The following is a 21,887-nucleotide window of genomic DNA, read 5'->3' as shown; positions in this document are numbered from 1 at the left end:
CCCCCCTCCAAATCAGTGTACATAGAAATAATTTTATTACAAAATGCAGCAATGCAGAAACTACCACATTATAAAAGAGAAATAAATATTTAACACTGCAGTTATGCACAAATACAGGGAGTTGTACAGCTGCTGCTTATTTTATTATATTTTTTAGCTGAAGATTAGTAGGTAATAGTGCTACGCAAAGTACCCTCCACCATACAATGTAGGATGGATTGTGGACTATAGCTGTAGATTAGAAATAATATAGGTAGGAGCATTATAAAGTGGCTTCCAGTCAGCTTCCAATCATGAAATAGAATTTGTCTTCACTGAATTATGCTTCACGTGTTCTAGCCCACATTCAGACAAACTGAAGTTTTTTTAACTGCGTGTTATGGACATCTTATATTGTTACTTCCAAGAATAATCTTTAACAAATACAATGTTTGTAAATAATACACTTTATTTGTGTTAATTAAAACTCAACAAAAATTTGTAGTTACCTTTTGACATAAAAACTTTACAACCTAAACAAGTGAAGTGTACCAACCAACAAACTAAAACATAAAATTACACTTACAAAGTGTGTGCCCATTATATACCACTCAACTGAAGATACAAGATCCAAAATTTCCCATATAGATGTCTAGCACATCTGGATGAAAATTTATAAGATTGCAGTTGAATAATTTCCCCACAAAACATGTCCAATATCAATCATTCATCAATGCAATAAATGTTGCAGTATTCCTTGTCGAATGAGGGGTTCACACTGTGATCTTGGCAGTAGATGCTGGCTGTTTTTCTTCAAGACAATCACTTCACCATCATCCAGCTCAAACTTACCATAATCAACAAGGCAACGGACCTGCATACATAAAATAGTGAAAGTTTTTGATGCACAAATGAGGTGCCAACATGTATAGATCTTTTTACATAAAATGCACATAAAGAGTTCTGAAATTTAAATGAACCCTATAAACCTACCTCAATGTACAAGGATTTTGGTGGTTTCAGATCTTGCATCAAATTTAATCCATGATTATCACCAATGGATCTCATATATGATGCCAATGTTTTGCTGTAGTTGCTAAACCACTGTATCTGCATAGATAAACAAAATATGTAAGAGTAACAAGGCAGACAGCATGAATGACAAACTGTTTTACAATATATTAATACTAGTCTACGTATCCAAAAGTCTTATAGAACAGTGTTGTTGTTGTTGTTGTGGTCTTCAGTCCTGAGACTGGTTTGATGCAGCTCTCCATGCTACTATATCCTGTGCAAGCTTCTTCATCTCCCAGTACCTACTGCAACCTACGTCCTTCTGAATCTGCTTGGTGTATTCATCTCTTGGTCTCCCTCTACGATTTTTACCCTCCACGCTGCCCTCCAATACTAAATTGGTGATCCCTTGATGCCTCAGACCATGTCCTACCAACCGATCCCTTCTTCTAGTCAAGTTGCGCCACAAATTTCTCTCCTCTACAATTCTATTCAACACCTCCTCATTAGTTATGTGATCTACCCATCTAATCTTCAGCATTCTTCTGCAGCACCACATTTCGAAAGCTTCTATTCTCTTCTTGTCCAAACTATTTATCGTCTATGTTTCACTTTCATACATGGCTATACTCCATACAAATACTTTCAGAAACGACTTCGTAACACTTAAATCTATACTCGATGTTAACAAATTTCTCTTCTTCAGAAACGCTTTCCTTGCCATTGCCAGTCTACATTTTATATCCTCTCTACTTTGACCATCATCGGTTATTTTGTTCCCCAAATAGCAAAACTCATTTACTACTTTAAGTGTCTCATTTCCTAATCTAATTCCCTCAGCATCACCCGACTTAATTTGACTACATTCCATTGCCCTCGTTTTGCTTTTGTCGATGTTCATCTTATACCATCCCTTCAAGACACTGTCCATTCCGTTCAACTGCTCTTCCAAGTCCTTTGCCGTCTCTGACAGACCTACAATGTCATTGGCGAACCTCAAACTTTTTATTTCTTCTCCATGGATTTTAATACCTACTCCGAATTTTTCTTTTGTTTCCTTTACTGCTTGCTCAATATATAGATTGAATAACATCGGGGATAGGCTACAAGCCTGTCCCACTCCCTTCCCAACCACTGCTTCCCTTTCACATCCCTCGACTCTTATAACTGCCATCTGGTTTCTGAACAAATTGTAAATAGCGTTTCGCTCCCTGTATTTTACCCCTGCCACCTTTAGAATTTGAAAGAGAGTATTCCAGTCAACACTGTCAAAAGCTTTCTCTAAGTCTACAAATGCTAGAAACGTAGATTTGCCTTTCCTTAATCTTTCTTCTAAGATAAGTCGTAGGGTCAGTATTGCCTCACGTGTTCCAATACGAGGTCGGCTTCTACCACTTTTTCCATTCATCTGTAAAGAATTCGTGTTAGTAATTTGCAGCCATTACTTATTAAACTGATAGTTCAGTAATTTTCACAGTGTCAACACCCGATTTCTTTGGGATTGGAATTATTATATTCTTCTTGAAGTCTGAAAGTATTTCACCTGTCTCATACATCTTGCTCACCAGGTGGTAGAGTTTTGTCAGGGCTGCATCTCACAAGGCTATCAGTAGTTCTAATGGAATGTTGTCTACTCCCGGGGCCTTGTTTCGACTTAGGTCTTTCAGTGCTCTGTCAAACTCTTCACACAGTATCATATCTCCCATTTCATCTTCATCTACATCCTCTTCCATTTCCGTAATATTGTCCTCAAGTACACTGCCCTTGTATAGACCCTCTATATACTCCTTCCACCTTTCTGCTTTCCCTTCTTTGCTTAGAACTGGGTTTCCATATAAGCTCTTGATATTCATACAAGTAGTTCTCTTTTCTCCAAAGGTCTCTTTAATTTTCCTGTAGGCAGTATCTATCTTACCCCTAGTGAGATAAGCCTCTACATCCTTACATTTGTCTTCTAGCCATCACTGCTTAGCCATTTTGCACTTCATGTCGATCTCATTTTTGAGATGTTTGTATTCCTTTTTGCCTGCTTCATTTACTGCATTTTTATATTTTCTCCTTTCATCAATTAAATTCAATATTTCTTCTGTTACCCAAGGATTTCTATTTGCCCTCGTCTTTTTACCTACTTGATCCTCTGCTGCCTTCACTACTTCATCCCTCAGAGCTACCCATTCTTCTTCTGCTGTATTTCTTTCCCCCATTCCTGTCAATTGTTCCCTTATGCTCTCCCTGAAACTCTCTACAACCTCTGGTTCTTTCAGTTTATCCAGGTCCCATCTCCTTAAATCCCCACCTTTTTGCAGTTTCTTCAGTTTCAATCTGCAGTTCATAACCAATAGATTGTGGTCAGAATCCACATCTGCCCCTGGAAATGTCTTACAATTTAAAACCTGGTTCTTAAATCTCTGTCTTACCATTACATAATCTATCTGATACCTTTTAGTATCTCCAGGCTTCTTCCATGTATACAACCTTCTTTCACGATTCTTGAACCAAGTGTTAGCTATGATTAAGTTATGCTCTGTGCAAAATTCTACCAGGTGGCTTCCTCTTTCATTTCTTACCCCCAATCCACTTTCACCTACTATTTTTCCTTCTCTCCCTTTTCGTACTACTGAATTCCAGTCACCCATCACTATTAAATTTTCATTTCCCTTCACTACCTGAATAATTTCTTTTATCTCATAATACATTTCATCAATTTCTTCGGCATCTGCAGAGCTAGTTGGCACATAAACTTATACTACTGTAGTAGGCATGGACTTCGTGTCTATCTCGGGCACAATAATGCATTTACTATGCTGTTTGTAGTAACTTACCCGCACTCCTATTTTTTTATTCATTATGAAATCTACTCCTGCGTTACCCCTATTTGATTTTGTATTTATAAGCCTGTATTCACCTGACCAAAAGTCTTGTTCCTCCTGCCACCGAACTTCACTAATTCCCACTACATCCAACTTTAACCTATCCATTTCCCTTTTTAAGGGATCTGACATTCCACGCTCCATTCCGTAGAACGCCAGTTTTCTTTCTCCTGATAATGATGTCCTCTTGAGTAGTCCCCACCCAGAGATCTGAATGGGGGACTATTTTACCTCCGGAATATTTTACCCAAGAGGATGCAATCATCATTTAACCGTACAGTAAAGCTGCATGCCCTAGGGAAAAATGACAGCTGTAGTTTCCCCTTGCTTTCAGCCGTTCACAGCACCAGCACAGCAAGGCCATTTTTGTTAGTGTGACAAGGCCAGATCAGTCAATTATCCAGACTGTTGCCCCTGCAACTACTGAAAAGGCTGCTGCCCCTCTTCAGAAACCACACATTTGCCTGGCTTCTCAACAGATACCCCTCCATCGTGGTTACACCTACGGTACGGCTATCTGTATCAAGGCACACAAGCCTCACCACCAACGGCAAGGTCCATGGTTCATTGGGGGGAGGGGGGGGGGGGGGGGGAGGGAATAGAACAGTGCTCAGTTCTAAATCAACAGTTGTCTACATTTGTACTTGTGGCGTAAGTTTCTATGCACAAGACAGCATACTTTTACTCCATAGGAATGCTGCTAGGTATCCCATTAGACCAGTGGTTCCCAATCCTTGGAGTAATTACCCTCTGTGGGATTAAATGTAATTTTCTAGGGGGACTCAACTGTGTTATGATCACGAAACGAAATTTTTAAAATTTTCTTACTATTTCCACTATTTTGTAAGCCTGAAATACTAATTACATAAGTTACCAATAATTACCATGATGCAACATGGTTGAGGTTACAGCTTGCAAAACACTTGTATGTAAATCTTCCTCACATAGGCCATCCACTGCACGCATACTTTGCACTTTGTACCATGCCTCAATGACAGTCCAAATGAGATATATACAGCACACATGCTTAAATATCACGTGAAAATGTCTTCTCAGAGTTGTAGGTAGTTTGTACAATGGACTAGAAATTGCTTCATTATTCATTTTGCAACAATAAATGAACTATTTTGCTCTAATACGAGTTCACAATTTTGTGAAATTCAGACTGTCTGAATGTGGCAATCTTGCAGTTCACCCATGAGATGAAATGGTTATTTGCTTCCAGTATGATGTTTTTGATCTCAGATTACGATGCAGATGTAAGGATAAAGATTTGGAATGGTGTTTTTGATTGTATGCCACAACACATAATGCATACAGTGAATTCCTTATGAGTAAGTGCTGGAAAAATGACTTAAAGGGTCGAAATTGGCCAGTCTCACAACAAATAAAGGAATAATTGCAGCCTACTATAGACAATGCTTTCTTTTACAGTAAACAGTTTAATTGAAAGCACAACACCACAGTAACAATCTAATAGCTACTACACTGCTGTCAAGCCTACGCAATATTATTATTATTATTATTACTATTATTGGCAGTGGTAATTTCTTTCAGTTCAGAAGCAAGAAATCCAGCATTCAAGTGATTACACACAGTAGGCCTAAGTATAGTGCAACATTTTAATCTGGTTGATTTCAGATGGGGGTGTAGGTTGTGGGTGACGCGAGAGCCACTAGGAAGATGAGTGGTATATAAGAATTAAATTTTGTAATAAGTGTCTACCCTCACAGCGGATAGTTAGCTTTCTTTTCTGAGAAGAAATTGCAAGTAACATTTGCGATACACTGAAAATTGCTTCATCCTGCTATAAAAAGGGGTTGTTAGTAACAAGCAGAACAGACTGTATCAGAGACTCACTAGTTCATTGTTTAATAAAACACAAACAAATATAATTTATCTTAAGTTATATTTAAAATGAAGGCATTCAAAGAAAATTGCTGTTCATTCTAAAGTTCAGTCAGGCACTAATATTGATGAGAGGAGGAGGGGGGGGGGGGGGGGGATACCTAATAAGCTAATACCCGATTGCACTCGGGCATAATGGTTTCAGATAGGTTTGGGGAACCACTGCATTAGGCCATGGATGTATCATAAGACAAAAACACCACTTACATTTAGGATGTACGTTGCAGCACCTACTTTTCTTTAATACAATAATCCAAAAGCAATAACCTTTTACACAATTTTCCAGTCAGTTACAGATTTGTATCCTTAAAAAATTTAAGAGTGAAACTCTTGATTTGCAACCTCTTTAATGCCACAATGTTGTAAAATGCTATCATTCCACAATTCCGTCACAACGGGAACAATGATACATATCTGGTGTTAGGTTAGACAGTACTCAGTATTGTTCTTCCATCTCATCCTGTTGATGAGAGTGTCAAAACATGGGGTGCTAGCTACAATAGAGACAGATTGGGAAACCAGATGCAGCCTTTTCAAAGGAACCAGTTGTGTAATTACTTTAAGTGATTTTGGAAAACCATCATTTAGTCATCTTTTCTTTAGCATTGCCAAAGAGGGGTCAAAGGAGCAGAGGGTATTAGGTTGGTTGGTTTGGAGGGCAAAGGGACCCAACTATAAGGTCATCATCCCTTTTTCCGCATGCAAATAGGTCTTGGGTTAAAACCAGTTAAAACCACTCCCAAAAGGAGACAGGGAAAGTAAAACTGGGAAAAACACTGAAAGACAATAAGAAAGAACCAAGTGTGTGTGTGTGTGTGTGTGTGTGTGTGTGTGTGTGTGTGTGTTTTAGGGATCTTATGGGCACCCAAAGGCAAGGTTATCAGCGCCCTGACACTTATTAAAACAAACGAATGTGGAGAAGAACAAATTGTCAAACACACGGGCCCTTGGAATGACCACACAATCACTCTATCTCTCATGCGCTAAAACCAATGAGGAGGAAAGATAGCTAATCGAGAAATTAAAACAGAGGGAAAACAAAACACAGGTGAGCTAAAACAAAAGCACAGCAAAATGTGACTGGGTGAGCTAGCCACTCTGTTGACACATTAAAAACATGTCCCCAAAATCTTGTTAGAAACGTTGGACAATTCACAAAACTTTAAGATGCGAACCACATTCATTTGATCATTACTTAAAATAGATTGCAGATCTGCCGCAGTCCACTGGTCAGCAAATAAAATGCAGTCCAATTAAATGTGGCACACCAGGATCTGCACGCCACAAGCACCACACATTGGAGAGTCCTCTCACCGGAGTAAAAATCCATGTGTCATAGTTCTGCGGCCAGTGTGAAGACGAGTACGGACTTTGTCCCATTGAAATGGTTGGAAGGAAGTTCTCCATGGCCGAGTTGTGGGCTTCATGACATGGTGCTTGTTGTCGGTCTCTTCTAGCCACTCATCTTACCATCGACACTGGAAGACCTGATGATCATGACATGCCTCCATGGCTGCTCAATCCACCCTTTCATTCCCCACAATTCCCACGTGTCCTGGTACCCAGCAGAAAGACATCTCCTTCCCCAGTCACTGTAGTTGGAGGAGGGCATTCTGGATAGTCTGGATTACTTTATCTGCTGGGTACAAACATTGGAGAGAGTGTACAGAAGCAAATAACCAGAGCCACTTCCTCATCCCCTCAAACCCAGAACCTCCCACAGAAGAACCACAAAAGTGCCCCACTTGTGACAGGATACTTTCCGGGACTGGATCAGACTCTGAATGTGACTCTCCAGCAGGGGTACGACTTCCTCAAATCCTGCCCTGAAATGAGATCCATCCTTCATGAAATCCTCCCCACTCCACCACGAGTGTCTTTCCGCCGTCCACCTAGCCTTCGTAACCTCTTAGTTCATCCCTATGAAATCCCCAAACCACCTTCCCTACCCTCTGGCTCCTACCCTTGTAACTGCCCCCGGTGTAAAACCTGTCCCATGCACCCTCCCACCACCACCTACTCCAGTCCTGTAACCCGGAAGGTGTACACGATCAAAGGCAGAGCCACGTGTGAAAGCACCCACATGATTTACCAACTGACCTGCCTACACTGTGAAGCTTTCTATGTGGGAATGACCAGCAACAAACTGTCCATTCCCATGAATGGACACAGACAGACGGTGTTTGTTGGTAATGAGGATCACCCTGCGGCTAAACATGCCTTGGTGCACGGCCAGCATATCTTGGCACAGTGTTACGCCGTCCGGGTTATCTGGATACTTCCCACTAACACCAACCTGTCAGAACTCCGGAGATGGGGACTTGCCCTTCAGTATATCCTCTCTTCTTGTTATCCGCCAGGCCTCAACCTCCGCTAATTTCAAGTTGCCGCCGCTCATACCTCACCTGTCTTTCAACATCTTTGCCTCTTTACTTCCGCCTAGACTGACATCTCTGCCCAAACTCTTTGCCTTTACAAATGTCTGCTTGTGTCTGTGTATGTGCGGATGGACATGTGTGTGTGTGCGCGCGCGAGTGTATACCTGTCCTTTTTTCCCCCTAAGGTAAGTCTTTCCGCTCCCGGGATTGGAATGACTCCTTACCCTCTCCCTTAAAACCCACATCCTTTCGTCTTTCCCTCTCCTTCCCTCTTTCCTGATGAAGCAACCGTTGGTTGCGAAAACTTGAATTTTGTGTGTATGTTTGTGTGTCTATCGACCTGCCAGCACTTTTGTTTGGTAAGTCACATCATATTTGTTTTTAGATATATTTTTCCCACGTGGAATGTTTCCCTCTATTATATATATATATATTCTTATTGACATTTCTTGTTAACACCATTAGCTTATTCCCAAGAATAAGTATCTTTCACTCGGTTAATACTCGGCAGAAATCAAACCTGCATTTGGATCGGACTTCCTTAACTCTTGCGCAAAAAGGTGTGCAGTGTACTGCTGCATCCATTTTCAATAAGCTACCACTCGAATTCAAAAATCTTAGCAGTAATCCACGCACTTTCAAATCGATACTGAACAGTTTCTTCATGGGCCACTCCTTCTATTCTGTCGAAAAATTAAACTGATTCTTATTGTATTGCTGATTGTGTTTACTTAAACTTATGGACTGACTTTTTTCGGGTTCATAAACATTTATTTTTATCCGTTATTACTTTTATGTTGTAATTTCATGTACTGACACGTTCCATGACCTTTGAGATTTGCTCCTCAATTTGGCTGGTTGGTTGGTTGGTTGTGGGAAGAGACCAAACAGCGAGGTCATCGGTCTCATCGGATTAGGGAAGGAAGTCGGCCGTGCCCTTTCAAAGGAACCATCCCAGCGTTTGCCTGGAGCGATTTAGCGAAATCACAGAAAACCTAAATCAGGATGGCCGGACGCGGGATTGAACCGTCGTCCTCCCGAATGCGAGTCCAGTGTGCTACCACTGCGCCACCTCGCTTGGTCTCAATTTGGTCCTACAGAACTTGACATGTAAATTTAAAAAATAAAAAATAAATGCTGCCCCACCATGACGTCACACAACACAATTCATTTTTGTTTCAGGTCAAAGCTGACAACTGGTACCACATGTTTCACTTGACCCTTCAATGCCACATCACATAGGAAATGAGAGTTGGTTAATGGCCAAAGCAGAGGAGAGGAAAATTTCTAGAAACACATAAAACTTGTAACAGCAAGGTAGATTAGATCCCAAAGAGGTGAAGTTTTACAGTAGCGAACAAAAAAAATTAGGTCTAGCAATGTACAAAATGAATCCAACAGAATTAACATGGCGAATACCAACTTGGATTAGCAGACTTACATTAATTAATCAAATATTTCTACCAGGTACCATGACTGGTACAATGGTTATAGATTCATTCCACGATTGCCTACACTTGACAGCATCGAATTACCCCAAGCACATGGTGGTAATACGTGATTATTTTAGCTTGCACAGTATTGATGTCACAACATATCAACATTGAGGGGCAATACTAAGAAGCAAAAACATAAAATCAGGAGTGGGAAAAGCAAATTAAAAATCCCTTGATTTATTGAGAGCATTCTAGAAAAGTGCAGTGCATCTGTACAGGAAATCTCACATAAAACACTATAACCTCATCAGAATAACAAAGTGATTAACAACTAGTTGTTTACATGACAACTACTGCAGAAACAATCAATCAGAGAATGAGTTTCAATGAACTTTCTGTCCTGCTTACAGCTGCCACGTTGCTCGTCATGTGGCTTGGTTTCTCTGTGCTGATTTTCTTATTTCACAAAATGGAATATCTGAAACTGGCAGCAAAACTGTACAGAAAAGTGACAACGGTGTTACAATCATGTCAGGCAGACTCTCAGTACCATATGCCAAAGGGAAACATGTGCGTACATTGTCCCAAATGGCACAGCTGTGGCTGTCAGAATCTTACTGAGTGCCCAGGTAATGCAGAAAAGCCAGCATTGGCCCCTTCTACACATACAGCAATACTATGCAAACCACTGTGAAGTGCATAGCAGAGGGTACTTCCCATTATACTAGTTAGTAGGGCTTTTCCTTATTTCATTAAAATATGAGGTGCAGGAAGAATGACTGTTTAAATGCCTAATCTTGTCTTCACGGTCCCTAAGGGAGTGGTCTGCCCTAAGTGGGCAGTTGTAGTACATACCTAGATTCATCTTTTGATGCTGGTGCTTCTCTGTGTAGTTCAGGTAACTCACAGACATTCTTTCAACATGTCTGTGATGCTCACCCACAGGTCAAACAAATCTGTGAGCATTCATCCTGCCATTTTCTGTATAAGTTCAATATCCCCTTTCATTCCTATTTGGCAGGGGTCCCACACACTTGAGCAATATTCTAGTATGGGTCATACAAGTAATTTGTATACAACGTCCTCTGTATACTGATTGCATTTCCCTGGCGTCCCACCAATGAAGTGCTATCTGCCACCCACTCTATCTACGACTAAGCCTCTGTGATTGTTCCACTTCATACCATTATGAAGTACTACACTCAAATATTTGTTTGAATTTACTTATTCCAACTGTGATGTGTTGATACTGTAGACATAAGAGAGAACATTTCTATTTTATTTTGTGAAGTGCCCAATTTTACATTTCTGAACACTTAAAGCAAATTGCCATGCCTAACTGTCAGTCATTTTGTTATGCTGATCTACATGTAGTGCAACCAATGGAGGTGCTGTTCCAGTGTACAAAAGTCCTTAAAATGTAAACACGACATAGAAATCTAATACTGTAAGTACAAGCATACATAATAGCTAGGATCATAATAAGACTGGTATGCCCTATAACAGAGTGTTAACACTGATGTCTGGACAATATAAATTACAATCATTGGAGGAAACTTCATCAGATAAATTTAGGGGAAAAGGTATTTGAGTGAAACTAAGCGGTAATTCCAGGGCTGCCATCAGGTATCTCATGTGGGGACCATGAGAATAGAGATTATGGCATGCACAAAGGCACACAGACAGTAATTTTTCTCTCGATCTATATGCAAATGGATTACAATAGAAATTCACAAATACTGCCAGCACGAAGTATCATCTGTGATTCTCTGTAATGCTGTGTGAAACTATTGTGCATAGTTATGCTCATTCCGGGAAAGTTCACGAAGATATATTTGAATTTATCATTTATATGTCTCTGGGTGGGTTGATTGGTGTGTGATTAATCTGCTAAGCAAATTAAACCATCTACACATCAATGCAAAATATCACGTCATGCATATTTGCTTTACTATTTGTCCAATACATATTTTTCAGGAAAAGCCCTGAGAGCTGACTGCAGCTCCATGGGTAGTTCTCCTCCTAAAAATTAGAAAGAATTTGAGAATGGCATAATCTTTTATTGATGTCTTGGATGCATCCACATTGGAAGATCAATGGTATTATGAACAGGATACATCGGTACTCATTGTAAGGATGACACTCTGAGTTGCAGATAGGCATAATGAAAAAAGTGCTACACATTGAGCTTTTGCCCAAACCCTTCTTATCTCCCTTCACCCCGACCAGAATGCGACTGTCACACTGAATGAAAGCAGCAATCCAGAGCGCAGTGGAGAAGGGAGAGAACAGCAGGGTATGGGTAGGGGAAAGAAGAGCAGTGTCTGGCGAAGTGTGCAGAGCTAGTTGGCGGTAGGACAAGGCGTGCAGCATTAGGAGGCTGTGAGGAAGGGAGGGAGGGATTTGGGGAGTGGGAGAGGGGGAGCAGAAAAGAAGAGGAGCAGAGAAGGTGAAAAGACTGATGGTTGAGTTGGCAGAGTGTGGTGCACAATGAAGGTGAGAATTGGGAGTCCCATCCTGTCCTGACTAGAACAACTGAACCAGCCCATAATCAGGGCTTCGTTACTTATCATCAACACCTGAAATGAGAAACAGCCTACCCAAATTGTTCCCACCCCTCCTGAAGTGATCTTCCATCGCTTACCCAACCTCCACAACACCATAATCCTTCCCTATGCCACACCCAACTAGAACCCCTTGCCATTGTGATCATATCCCTACAGAAGACCTAGGTGCAAGATCTTCCCAATCCACCCACCCAGCACTTCCTACTCGAACCCTGTCACAGCCTTACCCTACCCCATCATAGGGCATGCCACCTGAGAAGGCAGCCATGCCATATACCAGCTCTGCTGCAATCATTGTCAGCTTCTGATGTTGGTATGACTACTAACCAGCTGTCTACCAGGCTGAATGGCCACTGCCAAACTGTGGCCAAGAGCAAAGTGGACAACCCCATGGCACAATACGCAGCTGAACATAACACGCTTGATTTCAATGGCTGCTTCACAACCCAGGCCACCTGGATCCTCCCCTCCACCAGCAGGTTTTCTGAAATGCGCAGATGAAATTTATCCTTACAATACACCCTCCACTCTCAATGTTATCCCGATCTAAACCTATGGTAACCTACTGTCCTCACAGCCTCGACTCAATATTTTAAGAAATGTTTGTTAACTTTGCTGTATTGAATTTTGCACATTTATTCCAACCGGTTTCGGTTTTGACTCTTCAACTGTATCTCATATGAAATGTAAAGGTCATATTGTTTGTCCCTGGATGATGGTTGAAAACTGAAACCAATTGGAATAAATGTGTAAAATTCAAAACAGCGAAGTTAACATGCATTTCTTAAATATATTCATGTTTAAAATTGTTGCCTAAAAAAAAAATGTCTGAAGCTCCACCCAACAGGTTCCATCCATCTGTCCCCTCACGCTCATTGTTTGCCACTCTCTCCCAATGCACTCACTGGTCTTTCCCCTTACCCTGCTCCACATTTCCTCAACCTTCCCCTCCTCCCTCACAGCCTCCTGGTGCTGCACCTGGCAGTCTCGTCCTGCTGTCATCTAGTCCCTGCATGTTCCACCAAACAGTGCTCATGTCTCCCCACACCCGTATCCTGCTAATGTTCCCCCTCACTCTGGATTGCTGCTTTCATTCAACACAACAGATGCAATCTGGCCAGAGATAGCGGTCATGTGTGCATGAGGTGTTCTTTCTTGTGTGAATATGTCTGTGTTTTCTTTTCCGAAGAAGGCTTTGACAGAAAGCTCAATGTGTAACAGTCTTTTCATTGTGTGTATTTGCAACTCAGCAGGTCATATTTATGGGGAGAAGCACTCTAACCTCTTCATAATGTTGTTGCCTTTGATCTGTTATCTGTATGGTACTACCAATTTCTTATGGCACGTGCCCCGCCCCCCTCCCCCCTCCACACACCAGCATTTACTTCCATGTTAATTTTATAACTTCATATTTACACAAGTATTTTGGCCTGTTATTGTTGTTGTACAGTCCAGTGAGAGTGAGTGAGAGAGAGAGAGAGAGAGAGAGAGAGAGAGAGGGGGGGGGGGAGGGGGTAGATGCGTAAACTATGAAACTGCATCTAGCAGTGTCCCCAAGCAGTGGCAGTAGTTACAATAGCTTCTAAACTTATGCTTCATAAGTAACTCTTAAAACAAACGATATGTATTTTAGCAGCGATTGTCAAAGACATAAGCTACATATATTACATGAGAAATACACAACTTATCAATCATGTGATCACAGATCTTAGTCAATTCTTGACTTCAATTCTTCTGGCTTGCTTTGCCGGGTAGAGAACATGCTTCTGCATGAATTTTCAACAAGACATGCTGTCATCTTCAGAAGACTGCCAAAATGGTCCTGCAGGGAATCCTTTAATATGTATATTAGTTAGAGATGGGCAAACTCATTCATCCTTGGGAACTAGTTCACTGCTGATCATTCTTTTTTGGGAACCGTTCATTTTTACTCATTCACCGTTCATTTGTGCTTGGTATATGGTTCTTATGAAAAACTGAAAACTAGTAGTGTAGGTGACTGAAGAATGGAGGGCACCAAGAGGGTGCACTTGCCTCCCCCTGGAGTATAGAGTTTCTATTCACTGCCGGCCGGTGTGGCCGAGCGGATCAAGGCGCTTCAGCCTGGAACCACGCGACCCCTAAGGTTGCAGGTTCGAATCCTGCCTCGGGGCATGGCTGTGTTTGATGTCCTTAGGTTAGTTAGGTTTAAGTAGTTCTAAGTTCTAGGGGACTGATGACCTCAGATGTTAAGTCCCATAGTGCTCAGAGCCATCTGAACCATTTTTTTATTCATTACAGAATCCTTACATACTTTTAGAAGTAATTTCTGTGATTCTGCAGAACCTCTTGTTTAGCCAACTGTAGCCTTGTGTGGCTGATCGCAGGGAAATAACAAAATAACATAGGGTGGCGCATGGAAAACCGGCCCCGAGTACAGACTGCTCGCCAATTATGGACGATGTGTTGCCCATTATGAGCAGATACAACAAACAGACAAATAAGTAATAATTAGGCAGTGAAGAAATAACAAGCTAATGAAAGCAACAATTGCGAAACAATCGATGACAATGTGTAGAGAGCTGGAGAAGAGAACCTGAAAATCTCACGTGGCGCGCATGGGCTATAGCTCATGTAGTCTTGTAAACCTGTTGGTGGCTTTTTCCCAACTTAATAGACCACAAGTGTCTTGTACAAAATTCTTCGTTTCGACTTCCACTGCATAGCTATGGTACATTGTAGACAATAATCGTTTACACCCTATATATACTTCACGTTGTCTCTGAGTTCGTAGGCGAAGTAGAGACTTTATGGAAGCATAAAATAAAATGTGGTTTTCTCATACTTGCGTCACACGCTTAGTAAAAATTAGATTTTTATGTTGCATTATTAAACTTAATGCAGCAATAATAATAATAATTAAGTTCGCAGCAATAAAGTTTTTGGTTTGAAAGCTCCTTCTGAACAAATGTTTTTGGGATAATAAGTAAATACGATTTTATGGCAATCTATGTCTTTTCAAATGGAGAGGCACCGCTTTTCCAACTGAGCCAAAATGACCCACAACCTACTCTTCTTCTTTTTCTTTTATTTTTCAGAGAAACCAAACTAGCAGGTAATGCAAATTGGAAACAACCAAACTCAAAAATAATTAGAGCCTTCCTAAATGTAATGTTTTGTCTATGAAAGATACACGAAAATCGTTTTATATGAATTTTCTTACACTAAAAATTAAGCAAATTGTTGAAAGTTAGCTGCTAAATCAAGTCGATGAAACCAAAATATATATGAATAACAAAAAAAACTTGCCTTGTTATAAGTATGTCTTCTGCTGTTCATCGATACAATGAAGTGAGCTGATACGCCCTTTTGTTACCTGAAAAGATGTACCTATTACATACAACGAAATTTTTATGTAATTTACATAACTATAAAATACTTTTTGATTACCAGTTGTGGACGCTGAGTAGCCAGAACCAAGGGCAAGAACAGTTTGGAACACATGTAAAATAGGCGAGCGCAGTGAACGAAACGAACTGGATACTGAACTAACTAGTGCGGCCGAGAGGGACCGAGACTGAGACGAGCACGCGACCGAGGCTGGAACGAGAACTGCCGAAGTGACCGCCGCGACCGAAGTAAACTAGTGAACTATGAACCGATCGTTCATGTTCCCGGGAACTACAAGTAGACCGCCATGACCGAAGTGAACTATGAACCGATCGTTCGTTGGAATTCGTTCCTCGGTCCTTTCGTTCATCTTGGTGAACCGTTCCTTTGCACCCGTTCGTTTGAGAACTACCCATCTCTAATATTAGTACTGTATCCACACTCCCACCCAGGCAGCAGCTGCTATAGTGAGGAATGGAGGCCACATCCTTATGACTTAGTCAGTATCATAGTGCCACTAGCTTCACATTTCTTGATAGGGAGGGCGCAGCATGTTATCTTGGCTCGCGAGTCATTGACAGATGTAGAAGTAACTTAATGTGTACTCCATGGAAGTGTGTTATGTCCCTTGTTGCTCATGCTGTATATTAATAATCTTGTGAACTGCGTTAATAATAATCTCAGACTTTTTGCAGATGATCCAGTTACCTAAAACAAACTCCAGCCTAAATGAAATATTCAGTCAGACCTTGATAAGACTTCAAAGTGATGAAATGACTGGCAGTTTGCTTTAAATGTTCAAAAATTTAAAACTGTGCACTTCACTTCACAAAATGAGAAAAAGAAAAAAAAAGTCATTGTATCCTATGAATATAATGTTAATGAATCACAGCTGAAATCTGCAAACACATACAAATACGTGGGTGTAACACTTAGTAGGGACACGAAATGTAATTGATCACATAGGCTTAGTGGGTAAAGCGGGTTGCAGACTTCAGTTTGTTGGTAAAATACTGGGGAAATGCAATCAGTATACAAAAAAGACTGCTTACAAATCACTCATGTTACCCATCCTACAATACTGCTCAAGTGGGTGGGACCCATACCAATAGAATTAGGGGTATTGAATATATACAAATAAGGGTAGTGCACTAATGGTCACATGTACGTTGGAACTGTGGGAGAGTGTCAGGGATGTTGAAAGACCTGAACTGGCAGACAGACAGAAACAATTCTGACTAAGCTACTTACAATGTTTCAAGAGCTAAATTTAAATTATGACTCTATGAATATACTACAACTCCCTACATATTGCTGTCATAGATAGAATGAGGATAAGATTAGATTAACTACACCACACACAGACACTTAAATAATTCTTTTCTGCGACCTATATGTGAATGGAATGGGAAGGAGGCCTATAACTGGTACAATGGGACCTACCCCCTGCCATACACTACACAGTGGTTCACAGAGTACAGATGTACTTTTTGACGCATTCTCAGTATGTAAAGTGCAGGTTCTTCCACCTTGCCATAATGGGATCCACCATGAGAAACAGGGGTCGACAGAAGTGTCCGATCCCACGCGTCGGCTTTGACCCGTGACGTAAGGGTGTTGTCGTGTGTGACGTCATGACGGCGCGGAGTTTGGTTTGAGTGTGGCTGTCTCCAGTTCTGTTTTATCTTATTTTATTTACTTTTCTGATCTGTTCGTTCTATCTCGTGAGATTTTTTTTAAATTTAAAAACACTTATTACTTCTTTTAATTATCTGTTTCCTTCAATTTCTGTTTTAGTTTATTATATTTATCTTTCTGATCTGTTCGTTCTATCCCGTGAGATTTTTTTTTAAAAAAGACAAAAAACACTAATCAGCTACTGAAGCATCTTCATCTTCTACGGGTTGCAGGGGTTATGACCCCTGGGGAGGTGGGTGGGTATTCATGCATGGCTGTCTTCAATTACACGTTGTAGCTACGCAAGGCGTCTAAATTTGTTTACATTTAGTTTGCCCCCCACCCAAAACACCCCATTTCCCGCGCTTGTCCCGTTAGTGTCAATAGGCTTCTTGTGGAAAGTGTGTGTGTTTTTGTTTCCGCCATATTTGTGACGCCATGGGTCAAAGCAGACGGGCGGAATCGGACGCTTCCGTATTTCCAGAAACAGGGCATGAACACAAATGCTATAGAATTCCACTTGGTGGCTGCACAGTGCAGCTTAGAAACTGGCCATGAATTAAAAGAAAAAAAGAAAAGAAAGTTCTCCTACCATTCCCTTCTGGGACTACTTTCAAAACCATTAGAAATCTGATATGAGTATATCATGATGAACAACAGTGGAGTGCTGCTCCTTAAGAAGCAAGGCAAGAAAGTCTTCATTGTGCAAAAACGTGCTGTGAGAAAAATATGTAGCGCTCACCCGTGATCATCTTGTAGACATCTGTTTATGGAGTTGGAAACTCTGACTACTGCTTCGCAGTATATCTATTCCCACCACAGTTCAAGAGGAACAACGAGGTACATAATAACAATACTGAAAGGAAAAACGACATTCCTTACTCCGCATAGGGTTGTCTTCAGCACAACAAGGAGTGCACAACACTGCACCAAAAAATTTTGACATTTGCCCAGGGATATAAAATATCTGACAGATAGCAAAGTAAACTTTGATAACAAACTGAGGAAGTTTCTCCTTGACAACTCCTCCTATTTTGTCAAAGAATTTCTACTATTGTAATGTGGAAAAGGTCGTTTGTAGGTTTTATTTATTTATTTATTTGTTTTGATCCTCTGAATCATACACTGTACAGAAATGCACATCATGATACAGGACAGGTCATTTGATACATATTAGGCATTTATAAGAAGAGGTGCATGTCTATGAATCTATAAAATGATTACATATTTTTATCACATGTGTAATGTACTCAGGTCTTATATTTATTCTGTACCAGAATTTAGCATTTATACCAATAAAACTTACATTCAGTTATGTTACATAAGGTCAATAGTTTGGGATCCATTATCTGATATTTTTGTTGAGCAATTCATTAAAGCATGTTATTTTCGAGGAATTCCTGTATGCTGTAGAGGCAGTGTTTAATTAGGAGTGACCATAGTTTTACTTTAAAATCCTTCACTTGTGTAATGTCCTTCACTGCTATTGGGAGATGATTGTAGTTTTATTCCCATATATTTGAGGGATTACTCATATAGAGTTCTTTGACCTTGTATCATGTTGGTGCCAGTTTGAGTTTATATCTGAGTTGCTAATATTTTTCTTGGTGAAACATAGTAGGTCCAGTATGTACTGACATGGGAGGGGTAATATGTTCAGTTTCTGGAACAGTGGTTAACAAGATTATTTCTAATCATGAAACATACTTACCTCAATTTGGTGCAGGTAATACCAATATGACTTCTCCATGTAACAGTAATGGTAACCCCCAAAAATTTGGTTTCCTTTACATAGTTGATTTTATCATCACTCAGTGATATATTTGGTACTGGTGGGTTTTATTTTGCAATTTTTTGAAAGTAATACCAGCTGTCTTTTTTTATATTTAGTAGTAGTCTGTTTGAATTAAGCCATGAGTTTAGTTGTGTTGTGCTCCTGTTTATTGTGTCTTTAACATGTTCATTTGAGTCGGATATAATAATTGTGGTATCATCAGCAAAGAGGAAGGTTCTGTTATTGTGTAAATTTAAGGGGAGGTCATGATTTTTTTTCCTTTTTGTATAAAGAAATGGAAATGTGCAGAATGCATGTACACATTGATTTGCAATGCGAATGTATAATCATACATTTCATATCATTACAATCTTTCGTGCAAAATGATCCACACAGCATGTTACTAACTTACAGACATAAGGGATCCCCACTCCCCAACCATCGCTAAGAGTCGAGATTATAAACAAGTATACGAAAGATTCCCCTCTTCATTCATCAGCAATTACCGAATAATGGCATAAAGTCTAGTTAACTAAAAATATATCCACAGCCAACAACTCAATCCAGGACGACACTCAACGGGAATATGCTCTACTGTCCCATTATAATAATAACATTAAAGAAAATACAACGAAAAAAAGAGAAAGTGAGGGGGGGGGGGGGGATGAAACTAACAAATTAAAATGTCTTACCTCTGCCTCAGATAAATTATATTTGACGTCAGCTGGTAATATACTTCCGAATTCCCAGCGCATTTTCCGAATTTTTTGCAAACGGTTGTATCTGGAAAATAATGCCGCAACTGTTAAAAATTTCAAAGAACTGTCCACTTAGTTACACACGAAATTACGTAACAGGAACTCACATGTATGCTAGAAGACACCTTTGATTTCTCTCTAGGGCCGTATGACGCAAGTGTACACCATGAAAATAAGACGCATTTCCCGAGACGGTGGTGTTTCTGAAAATATGTTTGTTATAAACTTCGTCGCAACTAATTTATCAACGAAAGCTACACTATAGCCTGTAATTTACTTACGCGTCCTTTAAATTCTGTTCATACAGTGCTTGCATCTCTTCTAAAACCTGTCTAACCAAATCATCCTGGAAATTAAAATGTCAAAGTGTGAGCAAGAATTTAGAAAAGTTATTCCAAACTATATGCATCGGATCAATGCTTAATTACATTGAATGCTGGAAGGTTATCCGCTGCTCTCTGGAGGTCCTTAATTAAACGGAAGGCTTTTTCGCAAAACATGACTACAGAAAACTAACAATGTTTGTTTACTTAAATTCGTTCACATGCTACCCGCATTTCGCGCGTTTTTACGCATAACGCACGTCTACTGTTCAAAGTTAGCAGCTATTGTGGGTGTAACATCGTTGTTGATATAAGCTTTGCAGGACAGAAACTTTGACATACCACAAAAGTGGAACAGAAGAGTTGCTCAGAGCGGCGGTTTGTTTAAAAAGACAAACAGTTTATGTGTATGATGGACCCGTTGTACATAGCTTTAAGCTGCTATCGTAGGCGAAAATATGACCAGTGTGCGTCACTTTGCACAGAATTACTGGAGAAAAATCCGTACGATCAGGTATAATACTACACGAGTTACAGCATGAATTATTTAGCTATTTAGTAAATACCCATATAAATTTATGAATAACAGTACTTGAGCTCATTCTAATATAGTATTTGCCCGAGAGTATACATTTTTTACTCTATTGTGAACGTAAAGAACAATTTCTATTACGCTGTTTTTAGGCCATATGGACACTTAAAATGAAAGCCTTGACAGAACAAGTGTATGTGGATGATATAGAAGCTGAAGAGGAGGGCATGGCGGATGCTATACTGGACGATGATATCATAGCCCAGGTTCCTCGCCCTGGAACTTCGCTCCGCACATCATCTCAAGTTCAGCGTGGTGTCAGCCAGGGTCAGAGGTATGTTAGACCAGTGATAACAGACTAATCATATGATAAAAGAAGAACTAGCATGTATAGTATTTATTTGAATTTTTCACAGACCACTGACACAAACTGGTCGTCCACTGAGTGGAGTTGTTCGACCAGGTACTCAGACAAGTCGGCCAGAAACTATTGAACAGGCTCTGAAAACTCCACGTACTGCACGGACAGCTAGACCAGTGACATCCCGCTCTGCACGAAGTGTGCGTTTGGGAACAGCATCCATGTTGACAGAACCAGGTGGACCCTTCATACAGATTTCGAGACTAAATCTTGGAAAATACGCTGCTAATCCTTCCATCGCTAAACCTCTTTTTGAATACCTGTTTTACCACGAGAATGATGTGAGACATGTAAGAAATTTACTGTTGACCTCTTATGCACAGAGTGGTAGTTAGCCTCATGCACTTGGAAGCTTGGAGGATGCTGCTGCTAACAATGAAGCACCACTGTACGTATATTTCTTTGCACTTGTTTCTCTTTGGATATGTTGTGTTCTCAGATGGAAATACATATTATTGTTTTGTTGATTTCCTGCTTGTTTAGACTTTATTGTTAGAATTAGTTGTTATGATAACAAGAAACTAATGATTCCTTAGCAAAGATAAAATTTACTCACTACTTTTTTTCATTATCAAATATTTGTCTGTCAAAATATATTTAATTTTAGTTTATATTATTCAGTACTGAAATGAGTGTTTTTATCAACATGATGAAATATAAACAAAAAAGGCACACACAGAATTAAATGATGAACTGTGCTATTACAATGCAACTGAGTAGAGATCATTCTGGTATTTACAGGTCCCCTTAGGGAGGAATAGGGTTCAAACTTCAGTGTGATTGTAGTAATGTTGCCAAAGCTAGGCCATGGTCAATTTCTTCCCCTGTGCTATTACAGTGCAACGGAGTAGAGACCATTCTGGCATTTACAGATCAAACAA

At 40.2% G+C, this 21,887-nt stretch overlaps 2 protein-coding genes across 2 annotated transcripts in view; one reads left to right on the top strand and one right to left on the bottom strand.

The window, feature by feature from the left end:
- Positions 1-427: 427 nt before the first annotated feature.
- LOC126416250 (DNA replication complex GINS protein PSF1-like) lies at positions 428-20,322 on the bottom strand. The gene is made up of 6 exons (XM_050083874.1): positions 20,159-20,322; positions 20,012-20,076; positions 19,838-19,933; positions 19,665-19,755; positions 973-1,089; positions 428-853 (listed from the first exon to the last, which is right to left on the bottom strand). The coding sequence occupies exons 1-6, from the start codon at positions 20,228-20,230 to the stop codon at positions 710-712; spliced, it is 585 nt and encodes a 194-aa protein (XP_049939831.1). The 5' UTR covers positions 20,231-20,322; the 3' UTR covers positions 428-709.
- Positions 20,323-20,393: 71 nt separating this feature from the next.
- LOC126416620 (tetratricopeptide repeat protein 8) overlaps positions 20,394-21,887 on the top strand; it is an 84,671-nt gene continuing 83,177 nt past the window's right edge. The window contains exons 1-3 of the mRNA XM_050084376.1: positions 20,394-20,567; positions 20,738-20,919; positions 21,002-21,296. Coding sequence (XP_049940333.1) covers positions 20,457-20,567; positions 20,738-20,919; positions 21,002-21,296 — 588 coding nt within the window. The 5' untranslated portion in view covers positions 20,394-20,456. The remainder of the gene's footprint in view (positions 20,568-20,737; positions 20,920-21,001; positions 21,297-21,887) is intronic.

This window comes from Schistocerca serialis, chromosome 8 (genome assembly GCF_023864345.2).
Source record: "Schistocerca serialis cubense isolate TAMUIC-IGC-003099 chromosome 8, iqSchSeri2.2, whole genome shotgun sequence".
Classification (NCBI taxonomy): Eukaryota; Metazoa; Arthropoda; class Insecta; order Orthoptera; family Acrididae; genus Schistocerca; species Schistocerca serialis.
The sequence above is the reverse complement of the archived record's forward strand: the minus strand, read 5'-3'. Positions and strand labels throughout refer to the sequence as shown.